Source organism: Lepidochelys kempii, chromosome 1 (assembly GCF_965140285.1).
Source record: "Lepidochelys kempii isolate rLepKem1 chromosome 1, rLepKem1.hap1, whole genome shotgun sequence".
Taxonomy (NCBI): Eukaryota; Metazoa; Chordata; order Testudines; family Cheloniidae; genus Lepidochelys; species Lepidochelys kempii.
Genome location: NC_136380.1, coordinates 309917674 through 309936031, shown reverse-complemented (window position 1 = coordinate 309936031; position 18358 = coordinate 309917674). Strand labels below are relative to the sequence as shown.

General features: G+C 38.8%; 1 protein-coding gene across 5 annotated transcripts in view; it reads right to left on the bottom strand.

Annotated features, from left to right (window-relative positions):
* The window catches only part of PTPRZ1 (protein tyrosine phosphatase receptor type Z1), a 194664-nt gene that overhangs the window by 41422 nt on the left and 134884 nt on the right, over positions 1-18358 (bottom strand). For 3 of the 5 annotated variants that reach the window (XR_012156806.1, XM_073328200.1, XM_073328201.1), the window contains exons 11-12: positions 12012-12055; positions 6309-9888 (exon numbers count right to left, since the gene is read on the bottom strand). Coding sequence is in view for 4 of the 5 variants with exons in the window: in XM_073328200.1 (XP_073184301.1) it covers positions 6309-9888; positions 12012-12055 (3624 nt within the window). In the remaining variant the exon portion in view is untranslated. The remainder of the gene's footprint in view (positions 1-6308; positions 9889-12011; positions 12056-18358) is intronic. The other 2 variants (XM_073328202.2, XM_073328203.2) reach the window with 1 other exon arrangement.

Below are 18358 nucleotides of genomic sequence, written 5' to 3'. Positions count from 1 at the left end.
CTACCCTCCAAAGCACTTGCAACCCTTCCCATCTTGGTATCATCCACAAACTTTATAAGTGTACTCTCTATTCCATTATCTTAATCACTGATGAAGATATTGAACAGAACTAGAGCCAGAACCGATTCCTGCAGGACCCCACTCGATATGCTCTTCCAGCTTGACTGTGAACCACTGATAACTACTCTCTGGGAACAGTTTTCCAACCAGTTATGCACCCATTTTACAGTAGCTCGATTTATATTAAATTTTCCTAGTTTGTTTATGAGAAGCTCATGCAAGACATTATCAAATGCCTTACTAAAGTCAAGATATATCACAGCTACTGCTTCCCCCCTATTCACAAGGCTTGTTACCCCATGAAAGAAAGCTTTTAGGTTGAGTTTGACATGATTTGTTCTTGATAAATTCATGCTGATTCGTTACTTATCACCTTATAATCTTCTAGGTGTTTGCAAATTGATTGCTTAATTATTCGCTCCATTATCTTTCTGGATATTGAAGTTAAGCTGACTGGTCTATAATTCCCTGGGTTGTCCTTATTTCCCTTTTTATAGATTAGCACTATATTTTCCCTTTTCCAGGCTTCTGGAATCTTTCCATGACTTTTCAAAGACAATCACTAATGGCTCAGATATCTTCTCTGTCAGCTCCTGGAGTATTCTAGGAGAGCGGTTCTCAAAGCCGGTCCGCCACGTGTTCAGGGAAAGCCCCTGGCGGGCCGGACCAGTTTGTTTATCTGCTGCGTCCACAGGTTTGGCCGATTGCGGCTCCCACTGGCTTTGGTCCGCCGCTCCAGGCCAATGGGGGCTGCGGGAAGTGGCGTGGGCCAAGGGACGTGCTGGCTGCCCTACCCGCAGCCCCCATTGGCCTCGAGTGGTGAACCATGGGAGCCGCGATCGGCCAAACCTGTGAACGCAGCAGGTAAACAAACCGGTCCGGCCTGCCAGGGACTTTCCCTGAACAAGTGGCGGACCGGCTTTGAGAACCACTGTTCTAGAATGTATTTCGTAAGGTGACTTGAAGACCTCTAACTTGGTTATGTAATTTTTACCTCGTTCTTTCCCCATTTTAGCCTCCGATCCTACCTCATTTTCACTGCCATTCACTATGTTAGATGTCCAGTTGTTACTAACCTTTTTGGTGAAAACTGAAACAAAAAAGTCATTTAGCACTTCTGCCTTTCCACATTTTCTGTTATTGTTTTCCCCGCCTCATTGAATAATGGGCCTATCTTGTCCTTGGTCTTCCTTTTGCTCTAATGTATTTGTAGAATGTTTTCTAGTTACCCTTTATGTCTCTGGCTAGTTTCACCTCTTTTTGTGCCTTGGCCTTTCTAATTTTTATATCTTTCGCTCCTAAATTGAAGCACCCATTATTCAACATTTGTTCCCCATGTACATACTTAGAGACAATAATCAAGTTTGTTAAGCTGAATAGATTGAACTCCTTGAATCTATCATTATAAGTCATATTTTCTCATCCTTACTTCTTGAGTAGTCCCACTGAAATCAAGACTGGTAGAATCTATACAATAAAACTACAAAAACAGTACCCATTTAGAAAATATAAAGTACAAATAATACATGAATTTCACAAACATCTACTAAATGAATCACTTCAGTTGGGACAACATGTAGTTCTTTTGAAATTTCATTTAACAAAAAAGGTTCAAAATGTTGGTTTTTTCATTTAGTTTCAGATAAAACAAAATTTTGAAATCTCAATTTTTTCTGTAGAATGTAATCTCCATTTTGACCCCAACCCTACAGAATAACAAATGGAATCTGCAAAGGCCAAACATTGAATGAATTGTCCTCTGAAAGCTATCCGCATTAGCAAAGTAATTAAAATATGTCAATGGTAAGGCAATTAGCAGGTTACTATCAGTTTCTTGAGCTCAGGGGCCTCTCTTTTATAAAGACCTCAACTTAGTTCCCAATTTTGCATGGCACAATTTTGTTCCTATTTTTTGTTTATAGCATTTAAACATCTAAATAACTCACTTTCTGTAAGTCATTTCCTGTAAATATGCAAATGCTATCAGTTGTGGTCACAACTGCAGGCGCAGAATTGCACTCACAGTATTGGAGGCTGTTTCTAAAAATCAGGGCCCAAATTTCTGGTGAATAAGATATGGGATGCACTCAAGATTTTAACTGGAACTATGTATATGCATGAGCGATCAGGATGTGGCCGCTGAGCAAAGTGCACTTATTCGACTCTGGAGGTACTCCCAGGGTAGAACATGATCATATATTTTTAGTTACAAGGCAGCTTAAAAATGCACCATACTTTAGTGATTTAAATTAGGGGAGTGAAAAGAATGCATCCCTTCAGCCCTATAAAGTAGTTCTTTGCCACCATCTCAGTCATTCCAAATGCTAAATCCTACTAAATCCACTAGAAGGGTCATATTAATATTATTATATATAATAATATTACCCTATATATATAGTTATATATAATATATTACCCTATATATATAGCTATATATAATACCCTATATATATAGTTCCTCATATATATATAATTTATATTTTAGTTGTGCATTATGCCCATGAGGCACAGCTAAACTACAAATTTACAGTTCACATTTGAATCTACTAATACAGACCCAGAAGTGTCCATGTGGTATTTTATAATAGAGAGATGCTTCCTCAGTGCACCATCAAAAGAAAACATTTATACTGTATGGTGCTCATTTAAGCAGCTCAGGTTTCTTGTAGTTAGCCTTCAAAGTATGTGGCAGATTTTGGCCCATTCCTATCCCCTCCCACCCAAACCAAAGAAAGTGGGCAAAAGAACTTTAGAGACAGTGTAATTTGAAGTGAGCTAAGATAAATGTCAATATAAATAAGTAGCTAGCTCTTTACACAGTAGTTTGAATAGATTATTATGAAATCAAATCTTATGAAAATAAACTATATTATTATTTGATCACTGATTTTACAAGGAGCCAAATTCTGGTTCATGGTAAAATGGAAGTAAATTTCATATTATAACTGTGTCTGTGCTGAGCTGGCTGATTCTGAGGCAAAGTTTAGCTTGGTGCACAAGGGTCTGACGGGATGGTCAGCTGCTGATGTATAGGGTACCATTGTTCATAAGGTCCTGTCCTCTTCTCAAATTGTGTATGCAGAGTTTTTGCGAAGCTACTGCGGGGTGCACAGCAGAAACCCTAACCAAAAATAAGCATTACTTGTGGATATATGGGATTGCAGGGGACCTGTCTACATGTCATCCTTCCCTTGATTTCCACAGGAGAATGTTCCTATCATCATTGGGAGCCTCTCATCTTCCTAGGTTACATCTTCAGCTCCTTTTTGGGAGGGCATTTTGCTCCAGGCAGCCCATTGAATCTCCATTCCATGGGTAATTGGCAACCAGGGTAGAAGCTGCTCCTCTCTCTCCAACTGGGATATCAGGGCCGCCCCTGGCACAGGGCTTCAGGTGGTACAAGTTTGGTGGGCACATAGGTGGTAAGCAGAAAACTCTCATTTGGATACTGTTTCAGAATACAGCCCTACGGTCATGAAGAGTGGCCAAACCTTACAGTTCCATTTGCCTCTTTTCCAGCCAGGCCAGGATTTGGGCTCTGTAACTATGTTTAAATTAATCAACTATTTCTCATAATTAAGACATTTATTTTTACATTCAGTGTAACTGGTGCTATTCTAAAATACCGACACATATTAGTTTCTCAAAGCTCAATTCTTCCTGTGCTTATGCATTGTCATGTTTAGCAGCAAGAGCAACCACATTTGCTAATAGAGGTAATTAAGGGTCAGAATCTAAAATATCACACTTAAGCCCCGCATAACAATGAATTTTGTAAAATCTTCTACTTGGGCCTGGGCAGCATATAAATTCAAACTAACTCCGTACAGGGAGATTTTCAAAAAAACATTTCAAACAAAAACATCAGTCATTCTCTTCTACAAGAGCAACACTCATTAGCAGTAATAATTACAATTTATGTATGGTGTGAGACAGATGAACAATTCTCTGCTGTCATTAACAGGAGAATCAGAAAGGCCTCTTAATGTTCACCATCACTATTTTCCCAATGCAGTAAGTGGCATAACTCCTATTGATTTCAATGGTATAGGATCAAGCCCTGTGAGCCTGATTTAATGACCACAGAACTCAATGGGAAAACTCGCACTGGATTTACTGGGCTTTGGGTCAGGTCCTGTGTAATTTTCTTTTTCACCAAAAGCTAGTTCCTCCTTAATTTTGGACATGCCTTCATATCTGTGAGGCAGTTAGCCGTAAATCCTGCATCATCCTTTTCACTTCGATGTTACAATCCAGTTAAAAATTCATAGTAAACCTGTTATAGCAATTTTAAAATATGAATGACATCTTGAAATTCCCCTCAAATAAATGGTTCTATTGGAAAGCTTGACAAGATGATTGCTAATTGATAAAGCAATTTTTCAGTGATGCAGATCTTATAAATGCATCTCATACTATCACTACTACTAATTAATAATAAACAATAATAATAATAATAAGATTTACTATTAAACAAAATATGAGTTAATATTTTTAAACTCACACAAACTCTCAACAAAACATTTGACTTATGTAGCTACTGAGGATTGCACTGTAATACTTGACATTTAAATTTAATACAAATGTTCATATATCATAAGGTTCTTTTGTTGTTATTGTTTTTAAATTGAAATTAAGATGTAACTAGGTAGCTATTTCTGATTAGCAGGAGAGCTCATATGAGAAATGCTCCAATTTAATTGCTGTTTTATTAAAAGACAATATAGGGAATAATTTGTTGGAAGAAACTAATGCATAGGCAAGTTCTTTAATGAGAGTGATGACTGGAAACTAAATTGTAAATATGCATTATTAGTTAAGCCATGTTATACCATCCTTTTGGAGTACTGTCAAGAATCAAAGCTCTTCATTGTTAATTGAAAGTGAGGAATTTTAAGTTTAATTACAGAAAACTATAAATAATTTATGATAACCTTCATGTCATTAGCTGGTATAAAATGTGCTTAGAAATTATTCTCCTTTTCTTTTTTGCAGACCTTTAAAGGAAACACATTTATTTCATGTGTGTTTTATATAATTTCCCTTAGGAAACATCAAAACAATTAACCCATTTACTGACTCGATTGCTTGCTCAGGTAAAACTCCTGTTGACCAAATGGGCTCATGATTATCCATGCTACAACATCCTGAGATATGCAGACTGCCTGGGACTGCTTTTTTGCACAAAGTTATTAACAAATGTATCTGGTTGTATATTTGCAAGATCGGACCTAAGATTTTTGCATATTTTATAGATACCATTAGTTGGATGACACTGCCCTCTACAGAGATTATAAATATGTGATGGAAGTTCAATATTTAACATCTTTCCTACATTATCCAATTAACCTTGAATATTTCAAATAAGTACAGATATTGATGGTTCTGATTTTACACTTAGATTTCAACAAATGTGACAAAGAGGCAATACAAGTTAATTGTTTGATCACTTCAAGTTTTTCACAACAGAACTTTTTAAAGCCTGTGCTTTACATTTTATCAAGATCTTATAAATGTATGGTCCAATTCTGCCACCCATACTTATGCTGAGAATGTTACTCCACAAATAGCTAATTGGCTTCAGTAAAACTGAACAAAGAGCAAGGCAAGCACAGCAGAATCTAGCCCTTAGTGATTTTAGAATGAGCAAGTCTAGGAGGAAATTTCTGTAAGTTACTGAAATTTAAAAATATGAGAAGCTTTAAAAATAAAAACAATTTTTTTACAAGCTAAAACCAGTCAGAACTAGGTTGAAACATCTTTTACCTTGCTCAGTTCATCTTGAAGAATACAAAATAAAAAGCATTGCCATAATAAACACATACTTTTAGGACTCTTTCATACAGAACTTTAGAATCTTGCAGTGAGCTTACCCCTGTGCAAATGGCCTAAGTCCCACTTAACCTTTAAAGAGCAAAAAGTCACACTTTTGTGCCCTCTGTGCATAATTCCCATTGACTGTACAAACATACCCAAGGGCAGCATTTGGACCTCAATACTACAGGATATTTCAGTTGCGTGTAATCAGAAGTTGCATTTACAGCAGAACTGTTTCAATGCTTACATTCCCTGTTCCACAGCATTTCCTTAATCCAACTGACTGCCCCATTAAGTTCTTCCATCACTGAAATATCTGTAGCAAATCTCACTAGTCTCATATATATTTGTGTTAAGATATTTTTTCATTTTCAGTGGCAGAAGAATGTCACAGCTACACATGTTATGCATTAAATTGATCCACAACTAACCTGCCTCAGAAATGTTGAATACTGGTGAGTGACCACTAGTTACAGATGGTGCTGATGACTGTGATGATCCAGGAGTTAAATCTGAGTTACCTGCTTCAATTGCCCCCTCAGTGTCTCTCTCATTAAGGTCAGGAAAACTGAAATCTGTTGAAGTCTCATTATCATTAAGGCTATCTGAGGTACCTTGACCAGAGCCACTTTCTTCATCACTTGTAAAAACAGCCCAAGATTTAGACTCTGGTGTGTTTTGCAATGGGATACTAAGAGTCTGAATACGGTTTTCCCATATAGTTGGATCGTTGTGCTTCTTAGGTATCAGTGCTGCCAATGTTGGTATTGATGGATAATTACGTCTGTCCATACCATGACTTATCTGACTGTCTGATGCAGCAGTTGTAATTTTCTTTTCTTCTTCTTCTTCAGATTTCTCAGAATGTGAACTGATAATTAGGTTACTCTGATCCTTTATATTGTTTACCTGTGTATTCTGTTCATCTACTACCTTTTCCTGAGTTTCTCTATGGGAAGTGCATGTGATACAATTACTTACAGGTAAACCATCATCATACTCATCATAATCATCATCAATTACAGGAGGCCACAAATTAGTATCAGAATTGGCACTGGGGAACAACCCAGAGGGTGTCTGAGAGGGAACCAGCAACCTGGTTAGGGTTCTAAGGCCCTCACCACTGGGAGAAGCAGCCATAACAGAAATATACACATTTGGTAAAGGAAGGGCATGATGAGTAGATACATGAGAATCAGAAACAACTGCAGGCACATGAACAGAAACATCGGCACTAGTAGAACTTGAGAAAAAAATGGGAACCTCATTTCTTTGAGAAACACTTGAAGAAATATGGCTGTTTAGAAGAGTGGGAATATTTGGTAATATGTCAATTGTTAAGGCAGGAGTAGCCACTCTGTTCACTGCCTTGGGGGGAAAGGCATTTGTATTTTCTAAACGGGTTGACTGAAATGAAACATCACTACTGTACAATGAAGGAGCAACCTGGTGATTATCTTCATTGTTAACCAAACTGGATAAAACATATTCCTCACTTCCATAAGAGCCAGTTAAACCTTGAAATGATGTTGTGGGCTTACTAGAGGTGTGGGGAAACATGTCAACAACTGAAGGTGCAGATGTAGAATGCAACATTGTTTTATTTGTAGCAGAATCTGGTGCCATCTGATAGAATATTTGGTCAAATGTAGAACTATCTTTATAAACGCTGGAGCGTTCAACCAATATTGGATCAGTAGGCACAGTTGCAGCTGTTTTAAGCAGAGTGCCATCATCAGAAGATTGAAAGGAGGTTTGTTGTAATGCTTCATTATTTAATGTAGCTGAGGTCTCATAAAAGTACTGCTGTGTTGAAGGAGACAACATTTTGCTAGAAGCAGGGACAGAGACAGCTTGATCTGAGACAGCACTAAGCATAGGTTTAAGCAAAGTGTCATCAAAGGCTGGAGATGTAACATGCAAAGGCTGAACGGAAAAGTAATTTTCTGAAAGTTTACTAATATCATAATCAAAAATCTTAGTAGAGGGAAAAGCAAGAGAGACTGGAAGGATTCCCTTTGTGCTAGAAACAGGAAGTGGGGTTTCTTGCAAAGACGTAGTCTGCTTAATTACATCATTGTTAGAAACATATGTAGGAAGTTCAGGCATCACTGTACTTTCAGCATGGGAAGCCACTTCACTGAAAGAAGAAATTTGCAGTTCTTTCTCATCTCCATATATTATATCACTTTTGTGAAGTGTCTGATTAAGATCACTAAACTCATATGTTGCATATGTAAATTCACCTACAGAATCAGATGAAGAAACTTTAAGTATGGCCAGAGCATCTGTATCGGGCAAAAGGGACTCCCTACCAGAGTACGGTTCAGACCAATCCATATCACTAGATAGAGTGTGTGTAGGCAGCAGCAAGGTATCAGCTTGTGGTATTACAGAAGAAGGCTTATGCACCAGTACATTGTTATAGCTGCTAAATAAGGGACCCTGATGAAATACGCCAACAGAATCATGCACATATTCTGCAGAGTCATAAGAAACAGTAAAAGTTTGGAGGGAGCCCACATTACTAGACAAAGCATAAGTAAGTTCAGACATTGTAGACAGTGCATGCATATTTAAATCACTGCTGGATGGTTCAACTTGAGTAAACATGTGAGTTCTATTATGACCAAATATCAATGTCTCTGAAGCAGCATGAGTAGTCTGATGTGACATCACATCAGAATATTGAGCAAGGCTTGACTGTATTAAAGTATCCCCCTCAGCCAATGTCAAAGAAGCATGCAGGGACACCTTATCACTTGTAACAGCTGGAGTAACTTGTGGAAACATTTGAGAAACTGTATACAGATGGTGAAACATTTTACTACTGAAGGAAGCAGAGGAAAATGTAAGCAAAGGTACATCACCATAGGAAGACAGGGTGGGTTCAAATGACACATCAACACTGGGAAATACAGGTGTAGCATGCAAGGTCACATCACTACCTGATGTAGCAGGGGTAGTGTTGAGCATCTGAGTGTCAAACAACAAAGGGGTGACTAGAGGAAACACTTCACTACTGTAGGAAGGTTGAAGAGGTATCTCACCATTATATACTGGTTGAGTTGTCTGAGAGAGTACCTCACTGGCAACAGAAGCAGAGCCATATTCTCCAGAGCTTGAAGAGATAGAATGAGGTGATAATTCAGTAGGGGAGAAAGCAAAATTAGAATAATGTAGCAATTCTATATCCGCATCTGAAGTATCTTGTGATATCACTGGACCACTGGAATAGGGCACTGTAGCTGGCTTTGATTCCTCAACATAAGCATCAGTATAACTAGTCTGAAATAATAGCTCACTATCCGATGGAACATCAGATCTAGGTGTCAAATCTGTTGCATTTTGAAACCACAACTTTCCATCAACAGGAGTACTCTCTGCAGATTCTTCAGCACCTGAGGGTGCTACATCTTCTGAAATATTTTTTACATAGCCTTGTGAATCAATATCATGTTTGCTTATTTCTGGACTTCCTGAATGAAGGATGTCTTCCTGGGATGCTTCCTCCGTGACAAATTGCATAGCAGAGGTGGTAGGAATGGAACCCCAAGAGTTGTCTACATCTTGATAAGGCTTAAAAGTTGACAATGAAATATCTTCCTCACTACCACCAGTAGCAGATATGCTTGTTGGTTCAGTGCCAGAAGAAATGTAAATGTATTCTTCATCAATACCTTTGGTGGAGTCAGTGACTTGCAGGGGGATTCCAATAATAGTTTGAGATTCCAAAGAAACATCTTCTTCTTCATTTGATGTTTCAATAACAGGTCGGGAAGTAGGGTAAAAAACTACTTTGAAAACATCATCCTTTCCATGTGATCCTTCCTCTCTTGTTAAGTATCTGTTTGTTTTAGCTTCATTGAATTTTGTCCCCTTTTTCTCTTGGCTATAGCTAGATGTAGTCACCTGGAATTCTTTTTTCCTTATTTGGTTTAGAGTACTATCAGTGGTAGGAATCACTGCAATTTCTTCATCCACCTCTGCCTCCTTCTCTTCAACTTCCTCCTTTGGAAAGAAAACAACATAGTCAAAGTTTACTAAGAGTGTTTATGGATAAAACAGGAAAACTCAAGGTACATGCTGCAAGACATTTGCCTGTGTCCATAAATTATAACAGATAAAATGGCAGGTAACCAATGAAATGGCTATTGAACTTAATAATAAAATGGCTTTATCTACAAAAACATTCATCTCGTATTTTTTTCTTGAAACCATAAATTTGTAATACTGACAAAAGAACCATAGATCCCTCTACCTTCTTAAACATTGTGTTCCTGCTACCTGTGACTCACTGTTAGAGAGAGATAAAAACCTCTCACTGTGTTTTGTCCACTTTACTCTATCGTTGTACAGTAATAATAAAAAAATGATAGAATGTTTTTTATTTGATAGTGTCTCAAAGATATGCATTAATATTCTTTGATATCAGTTCAAGAGTCATTGCAACATAACAGAAGATCATCATCATCTTCTTCCTTGCCATTTCCCTATTTGGAGTTGGTGACTTTTATAGCCTTCTTTCAAAACTCATGATTGTATGCCTGGCTGTTGTGCAAATTGGTCTTTCTAAGGTCTTTTGATATCTAGTCTTTGGCCTCCCCCTTAGTCATCTTCCGTCCATGATAATTGCAAGGGCCATCCAATAAAACAGAAGATATTTTTAAATATTTACGATCTGCTTTCAAATCATTTAATCTTCATAGTTACTCCAAACAGGATGTTAGGATTTAGGATTTTAAAGGTCAACATGACCCTGAGACACTTAAAAGCAATTTCACAGGCAGTATCTCAGATACCACATACTGAAATTTCTGTTGCGGACATCTTAGTAACTGTTTAGTGAACACAATTTAAAGTACTTCTGCAGAAATGTATGTTAGGGCTTTGCATTAGGTTCTGAAAATCCATTTTCTCAAGGCCAACTCCCCCAGTCTTTATTCAGTCCTAAATCAGGCAAAAATCACAGTTGAAATTAACTAACATCCTGATATCATATTGATGGGTGCAATATAAATACTTAGATAAAGAGTTTAAATAAATATAGATAAATGGATTGAACAAATGGGTAATTGGATAGATAGATTTGATAGTTTGGATGAATTGGTACAGAGATGGAAAGACAGATATGGGCCATTTCTCTATCTATTTAACTGACTAGGATTTGCCCCTCGGTGAGAATAATGTGCACATATTATCAAACAGTAAAACAGATGTTCTGAATGATCACTTGATGCTAACACATTTTATAGAGGTATTGGCCACATTACAAAAACTATTTTACAGTCTATTAAAAATTGTACTGGGACTCTTTCATATTCCTCTGCTTGTATGCCAGCTACCGTAGTTGCCAAAAATACAACTGTGCCAGATCAGAGGGAGTTATGAAAACATCTAAAATTGTATAAAACATGGTTACATTATTATAAATTATGGTTAATACATCAAAATGTCATTACTTATGTTCAAGGGGTGGAATTATCACCCTATTGAAATGAATGGAAGTTTTGCCATTGACTTCAACGGACCAAGGATTTCACCCAGTATTTCGGGGCCAGATTTACAAAGATATTTAGGCACCCAAAGCTGCAGATAGGCATCTAGTGGAAAGAACAAAAGTGCCTAAGCAGGTCAATCACTTAACTCCCATGGGCCCATGCAGGACTGGATGAGTGCTGGGTTCCTTCTGGAAGCTGAGAATCTCTCTCATTCTCAATAGTATAAAACTGCCATTTCTAGCATTACAGAGAAGCAAGGCTTGGACTTCAAAGTCATGACATTTTTATGTATAGAAAACCTATCACTAGCCCAAAGCTGAAGCGTGCCTGAGGCAGGTGTAACTGGGGAAGGGGAGGCAATTCCACATTTTGGGGAGAAAGAAAAAACATTTCTTTGGCAGGTGGATTTTTAAAAATTGTACTTTTTTGAAGCTGCTCAAGCATCTGGAACGTAGAGTAATTCCCAGGGGATATGCGTTAGTGGGCAAAGTGTAGGTGACATGGTTAAAAGTACATAAATTCAGCTCTGCAAGTTATCACAGTTGATCATCTCCATTTATGTGGAGTGTGTTATATATTATTTGAAACGTTTGTGTGAAAACGAATGTATGAAATTACTACACTTTACAATACCTCATATTCTTCAGTTTCATTCAGTTCAGGAAAGAGGTCAATTTCTATGAAACAAAAAGGTGCATTATATTATCCACTGTTTTAACCTCACAGATTTATTGATTTTGCAAGACACAATGGTATAATTTTCATGGTTAGTGTAGAAATGATAGACCAAAAGATGTTATTTAAGCTGTATTACAATCACAGGTCATTACAATGTTATAGTCATTTTCTAACCATGGCTGTATTAACCAATAAACCCATTAGGCTGAGGTCTGAGATGATTTTGGAGGTGCGATCTGCTGCCAAGTAGCTGCACAGAGGAGTAGCAGTGAGGGAAACAATGGGACTCAACAACTGGCTGGCATTTTGCTGCAACATTTCTGATGGGCTGAGGGGTGTAGCTGAAGCTGCCTGTCTGCACAGAGGAACAGCATCCAGGCCCATGGTGATGAGAGTGAACAGGTGGGCCTGGAACTGGGTTGGGGGGTGGGGGAGACAGATAGGAAAAAGGTCCTGCAGTACTAGCTGAAGAATGCTCCAGGCCCTTGGAGTATGTCTAAACTGAAGCTGGGAGTAAGCCTACCCAGACCAGGTAGAAAGACACTTGCTAGCTCCGCTCAAGTGTATTAAAAATAACAGTGTGGATATTGAAGCAGTGGTGGCAGCTCAGGCTAGCCACCAAAGTCCAAGCTTGCCTGACCACCTGGTCCAAACCCAAGCTGTGCCACTGTCACAACGTCCACACTGCTCTTTGAGTGTGCTGGTGTTAGTCTTTCTAGCTGGGCAAGGAGGCACGCTCCCAGCTGCAGTGTAGACATACCCTTTGTACCTGTGCAACGAGGCACACATTACGTTCTAGTTAGACTCATGGACTTTAAGGAGGGACTGTTGTGATCATCTAGTCTGACCTTCTGCACATTGTAGGCCACCAAACCTTACTGCCCCCTCTTATAATGGACCCAGGCACTTTGCACTGTTAAATTCAATCCATTTCTCTATTGTTTCCTTTTTAAGCTTCTCTAGATCTTCTTGTATGATATTCCAGTCCTTTGCCGTATTGTCAATACCTCCCAAGTTGGTGTCATCTGCAAATTTTATTAGCCCATTCCCAAGTTTTGTGCCAAGGTTTACAAAAATCTGTCTTCTCAAAGATAGAGATCAGGTTGGTCTGGCACAATTTATCTTTTGTAAAACCATGCTGTATTTTATCCCAGTTACTGTTTACCTTTATGTCCTTAACTACTTTCTCTATAAAAATTTGTTCCAAAATTCTGCATACAGCTGAGGTCAAAGTAACAGGCCAATAGTTTCCCATATCACTTTCCCCCCCTTTCTTCAAAATAGGGGCTATATTAGCAATTCTTCAGTCATAGGATATGACCCTCGAATTTACAGATTCATTAAGAATCCTTACTATTGAGCTTCCAATTTCATGTGTCAGTTCCTTTACTATTCTTGGATGGAGATTATCTGGGCCCCCCCAGTTTAGTCCCATTAAGATGGTTGAGTTTGACTTCCATCTTGGATGTGGTAATTTATACTTCCATATCATCATTTCCATTAGCCACCCTGCTACCACAAGCTTCTTATAACCCTTATTAAAAACTGACATGTTCATTTATGTATTGGGCCAGGCCTAGGTTATCTTTAATCTCCATCCTATACCTCATTGTTTAGAGGTCCCACTTCTTCTTTCCTTGTTTTCTTTTTATTTATATGGCTAGAGAACCTTTTACTGTTAGTTTTAGTTTTCTTTGCAAGGTCTAACTCTGCTTGGCTTTTGGCAGTTCTTTCTTTTTCCTTACACTTTCTGACTTCCAAGAAGTAGCTTTCCTTGCTGATCCTTCCCATCTTCCATTCCTTGAAGGCTTTCTGCTTTCTCCTAATAACCTGTCTGAGATGCTTGCTCCTCCAGTTTGGTCTGCAACCCTTCCCAATGATTTTTTTTTTTATTTGGTAGGCCAGCATCAACACACATGCCTACATTGCTGAGGGAAGGGTTAGGGGCAGCTGTATCTTAGTGTCACATCAGGTGGGATTAGACATTTGCTTGTAGACATTTGCAGTCAGAATAACCCCATGCAAATTTGGATTGGTACAATATGTGCAAATGAATAAAAGATGTACAGACTTCAGCTCATTTGTGTAGTGATTTTCCTTGTGTAGGAAGAAGAGCAGCATAATTCATGCCACTCTGGAGAAAGTAGCACATCTTAGATATACCTGGGGGTTTGAGGGGATCAGACTGATAGATACCTGTGTTCTCCACAGCTGGCTGGGAGTGGATAGTGTGATGGTAGTGGTGGTGGAGAAGATGACATGATGTTACCCATGGTGGGTATTGTTGGTGTGATCTGGCCTATTATCCCCATACTTGTGTGCATGTATTCCAATGATCCTTCCACAGTACATAACATATTTTCTGTTTTTCCCTCCCTGGGCACTGCTGCCCCCTGTTTGGGTGATGCAATCTCCTGGAGGGAAGGTTGAGGCTGCCTTGCTACCATTGCAACCTCCTTCTTGTACACCTTCCATCATGGAGTCAGGGAACCCTCAGGTGGGTCCTGTGCCATTATGATCTATGATGCAGTGCAAAATATGTTATAAAGGGACTTTTAAAAAAATGGCATTATTGATTAGAGAGTTTGAATGTTGTCCTTGGACTGCTTATGGTCAACTTCTTAATTTGATAATCCTTGACACAATAGGCTAGACTCACATTCAGAGCCCAATTCTGGTCCCACTGAAGTCAATGGCAAAATTCTAATTGATTTCAATGGATCATGATTTGGCCCTGCAAGGATAAACTACAGTGGATCATATTAAGGCATTAAAAATATGTTGCAAGTTCTTATGAATAGATATAGGCATTGGGTGTTATGCATCTGTAATTAAATGGTTCCTTCTGAAAAGCAGTTATTATGCAGCTGCATTGTACATCCTTAACTGAAACATTTTGGCTGCATTCATATTTCATTATTCCATATTACACAGTAATTACTTGCCAATTTCTCCTGCCCCTCCCCAATAAGATAAGTTAAAGGTGACATTTTCAATAGTACTCAGTGCTGGTGGACATTGCTCTCATTTAGGTAAATGGCCACTGACTTCAGTGGGAACAGAGTTAAAGCCATAACCAAAAATAAATCACGAAGCAGTTATACTTCTATATTTTGCACTCCTGCATCTTAAAATGGCCACTCCTGATTGGACCCAGGGTAACGTTTAAAAAAAAAATCTAAATGATGTGGAGACTAGGTCCTATTTTCAAAAGTGTCTTAGGGCCAGATCCACAAAGGTCTGCTCAGTGTTGCAATGCCTAACCCTGAAATGTAGCCCTGAGTTAGGCACCCAGGCTCCCAATGGGGAGCGTTAGGTACCTAAGAGGGAGATCCTCAGAAACCAGTAGCTGAGTGGGGAGCTGCCTAAAACTAGCCTGGAGTAAAAGGTAGAGGCTTAGGTGTGGCTTAGACCCAGATCTTCAATGGTACCAGTGTTAAACTTCTATTAATCTAGACCTTAGGTGCCTCACTTATGGGCCAAAGATAGGCATCTCTCTCCATTCAGGATTCTCAGCCATTAATTCTCTTTTGGAGCCTAAACCAGGTCATGCCATAGCAGCCAAAACTCAGATCTTTCTCATGAAAAAACAGAGAAAATGAGACCCCAGAATAGCCCATTGTTTAGAGCTTTTATGTGGGAGACCCAGGTTCAAATCCCTGCTCTGCCTGATTCGAAATAGGGACTTGAACCCACATTCTAGATGAGTGCCCTAGCCAACTGGCTATTCTGGGGGCACATCTCTCTAACCTCCCCTGTTCTACTTTGAAGAAATAATTAAATATTAATTGGAGCAGAGATTCCACATTTTCCACATCCCATGTGAGTGTCCTAATCACTGGGCTACTGAGTCAGACTCTCTCTCTCCCAATGGATATTTGATTATTAATTAGGGTTCCATCACACTAACAAGTTAAAATATTTGGATTGATAAGTTGTAGAATGTAAAAAAAATGGAATAATCAATTCTCCATGAAAGCATTTTATAAGTAGTAATATTGAATTAAATACTTGGCATATTAACAAAAATATAGAAAAGTTATCTTACCTCTCTCTTTCTGAAGGCTAGAAGGCTGGGGGGAGGGGGGGGGAAGATGATGATATTCCCTGGCTTCTCAATGGTTTCTGTTTACATTTTTAGATAGTGATTTCAAAATTCTTAATACTGTAGCCTGGTAACATACATTATGTGGTCAATAGACTCTTAAAAACAGCCTTTCATTAAAGAGAAATATGATTATTTTTGTTGTTAGGATTAATTTTGTCTTCAAATAATCAAAATAAATATTTTCTTTCAGATTTCATGTTTTCTACAGTATCTATGTTATCTTTTGAACTTTATCTAGAAGAAAAACTAATGCAGTGATAATACAAATGGATGTAAAACACCTCTACAAACTTTATTTACTACAAGGAAAACTGTAAAAGGTTTCAATATCCTCCGTTTCAACCAGAATGAAACTACAATTTCATCCTGATGTATCCATGGAAACTCTCTTGATTAGATGGTAACAAAATAAATCTACTTGCTAGCAACATTTAATTACAGTTATTGTGGTTTTGCTAATCTTAATACTGTGTTCTTGAACCAATAATATATATATAAGTAATATGGTACCATTTCCCAACACAGAAATAAAACTCAGAGGTAGGTTAACAAATAAGGCATGCTTGATTTTTTCTATAACGGCAACTTGGTTATTCTATAGCTTAGATTTTATTGGAGAAGTTCCAACCTTAAATTTATTAAAAGTTTTCAAGTGCATGTATATAATACTGTAGTTTAATGATTTTTGCAGAAATGATAGAATAAGTACAAAAGGAAAATGTGATAACTAAATATTTCCCTACAGTTAAATTAGCTCAACTCCTAAAAATATCCCCCATAACAATGTGTTCCATAATTTTACAATAATATTCACAGAATAAATTATCTTCAGTTCTACACTACAGTACATAATAAATGACACTGCAAGAACACAAGTAAAACCATTTTTGCCACATTTAAATGAAATATCTATTATCTTTTCATCATTCCTCAGCACAAGAATCACAAAAGCCCTCCTAAAGTGAAATATTTCAGATACCCTTATTCTTTATGAAGAAAATCTCTCACAAAGACAAGTTACAAAGACACTGCATAAAAAGGCCCTCACAAAGAACTGACGCTAGCATGAGCTGCCAAGTGGGAGCCAAAAGTTTGAGATTTATGTCCCATTATGTTGTTTTTATGAAAAACTTCAGTTGACTTCCTCACACAGAACAAGGGGAGGATACGTATTTAGTCCAGTGGTTCTCAACTTATGTATCACTGTGGGCTGCATAGTGGCCCACAATGTGTTACCTGGGCTGTAGGGGTCAGGTGGTAGGGCAGCAGCAGCCCGGACTCTGACCCTGGATGCCCGCTGCGGGGGCCCCATCTGCTCGGGGTCAGGCAGCTGCCTGCCCTGGATCCTAGAATCCTGCTGTGCGGGGCAGGGCAGCTGGCCTGGAGCTTGCGGGGGCCAAGCGGCAGCCCTGGACTCCTGACCCTGAGGGGCCACCTGGGAGCCCTGGACCCACTCGGCGCAGCTGTCCCCGACCCCCGTTGTGTGAGGCTGGGTGGCTGCCCCAGAGCTTGCAGGGCCTGGCAGCACCACCAGACCCCGGACCCCAACCCCATGGGGCCAGCAGGGACCCTGGACCCTCACCGCGCGGGACAGCCTGCCAGCCCCGACCCTGCACATGGGATGGCGGGGCAGTCTGGATCCCACCGGGCTGGGCAGCCGGGAACCTGGACCCTGCCACGCAGGCCGGCCTTAACACACAGCTGAGCTGGGCCGCATTTATGCATCTATAATAACAGCTATAGAGGAAGTTACTGCAAAACTTTCATAACTATACAAATGTTATCTAAAGAATGAAACACATGCATTTAGATCACCATTCAGAAACCATTTCCAAAAGCAAATAATCAGATTATAAATAATGGTTGAGATATTGTCAAAGCTGGCTATGCCATTCAGCCATGCAAGTCCCATTAATTTTAATGGTATGGCTAAATCTCCTAGTTGGGTCTGAAAATGCTAACCCATGCTAAATAATGCTAACCCATGCTAATGCTAAATATTGATAAAGCACTCCAAGACCCGAAGCCCTTTCTGACTAGCCATGAGCTTACTGGAAACTATATATATACACACACACTGTATCACAAGTTTTAAAATTCCACAGTTCTAAATAAAAAACAATATAGGAACAAATAAAGAGAAAATCGTACAGTTCTTCTCACAAACTTAATAGATTAGTATGGTAGTTCTCAT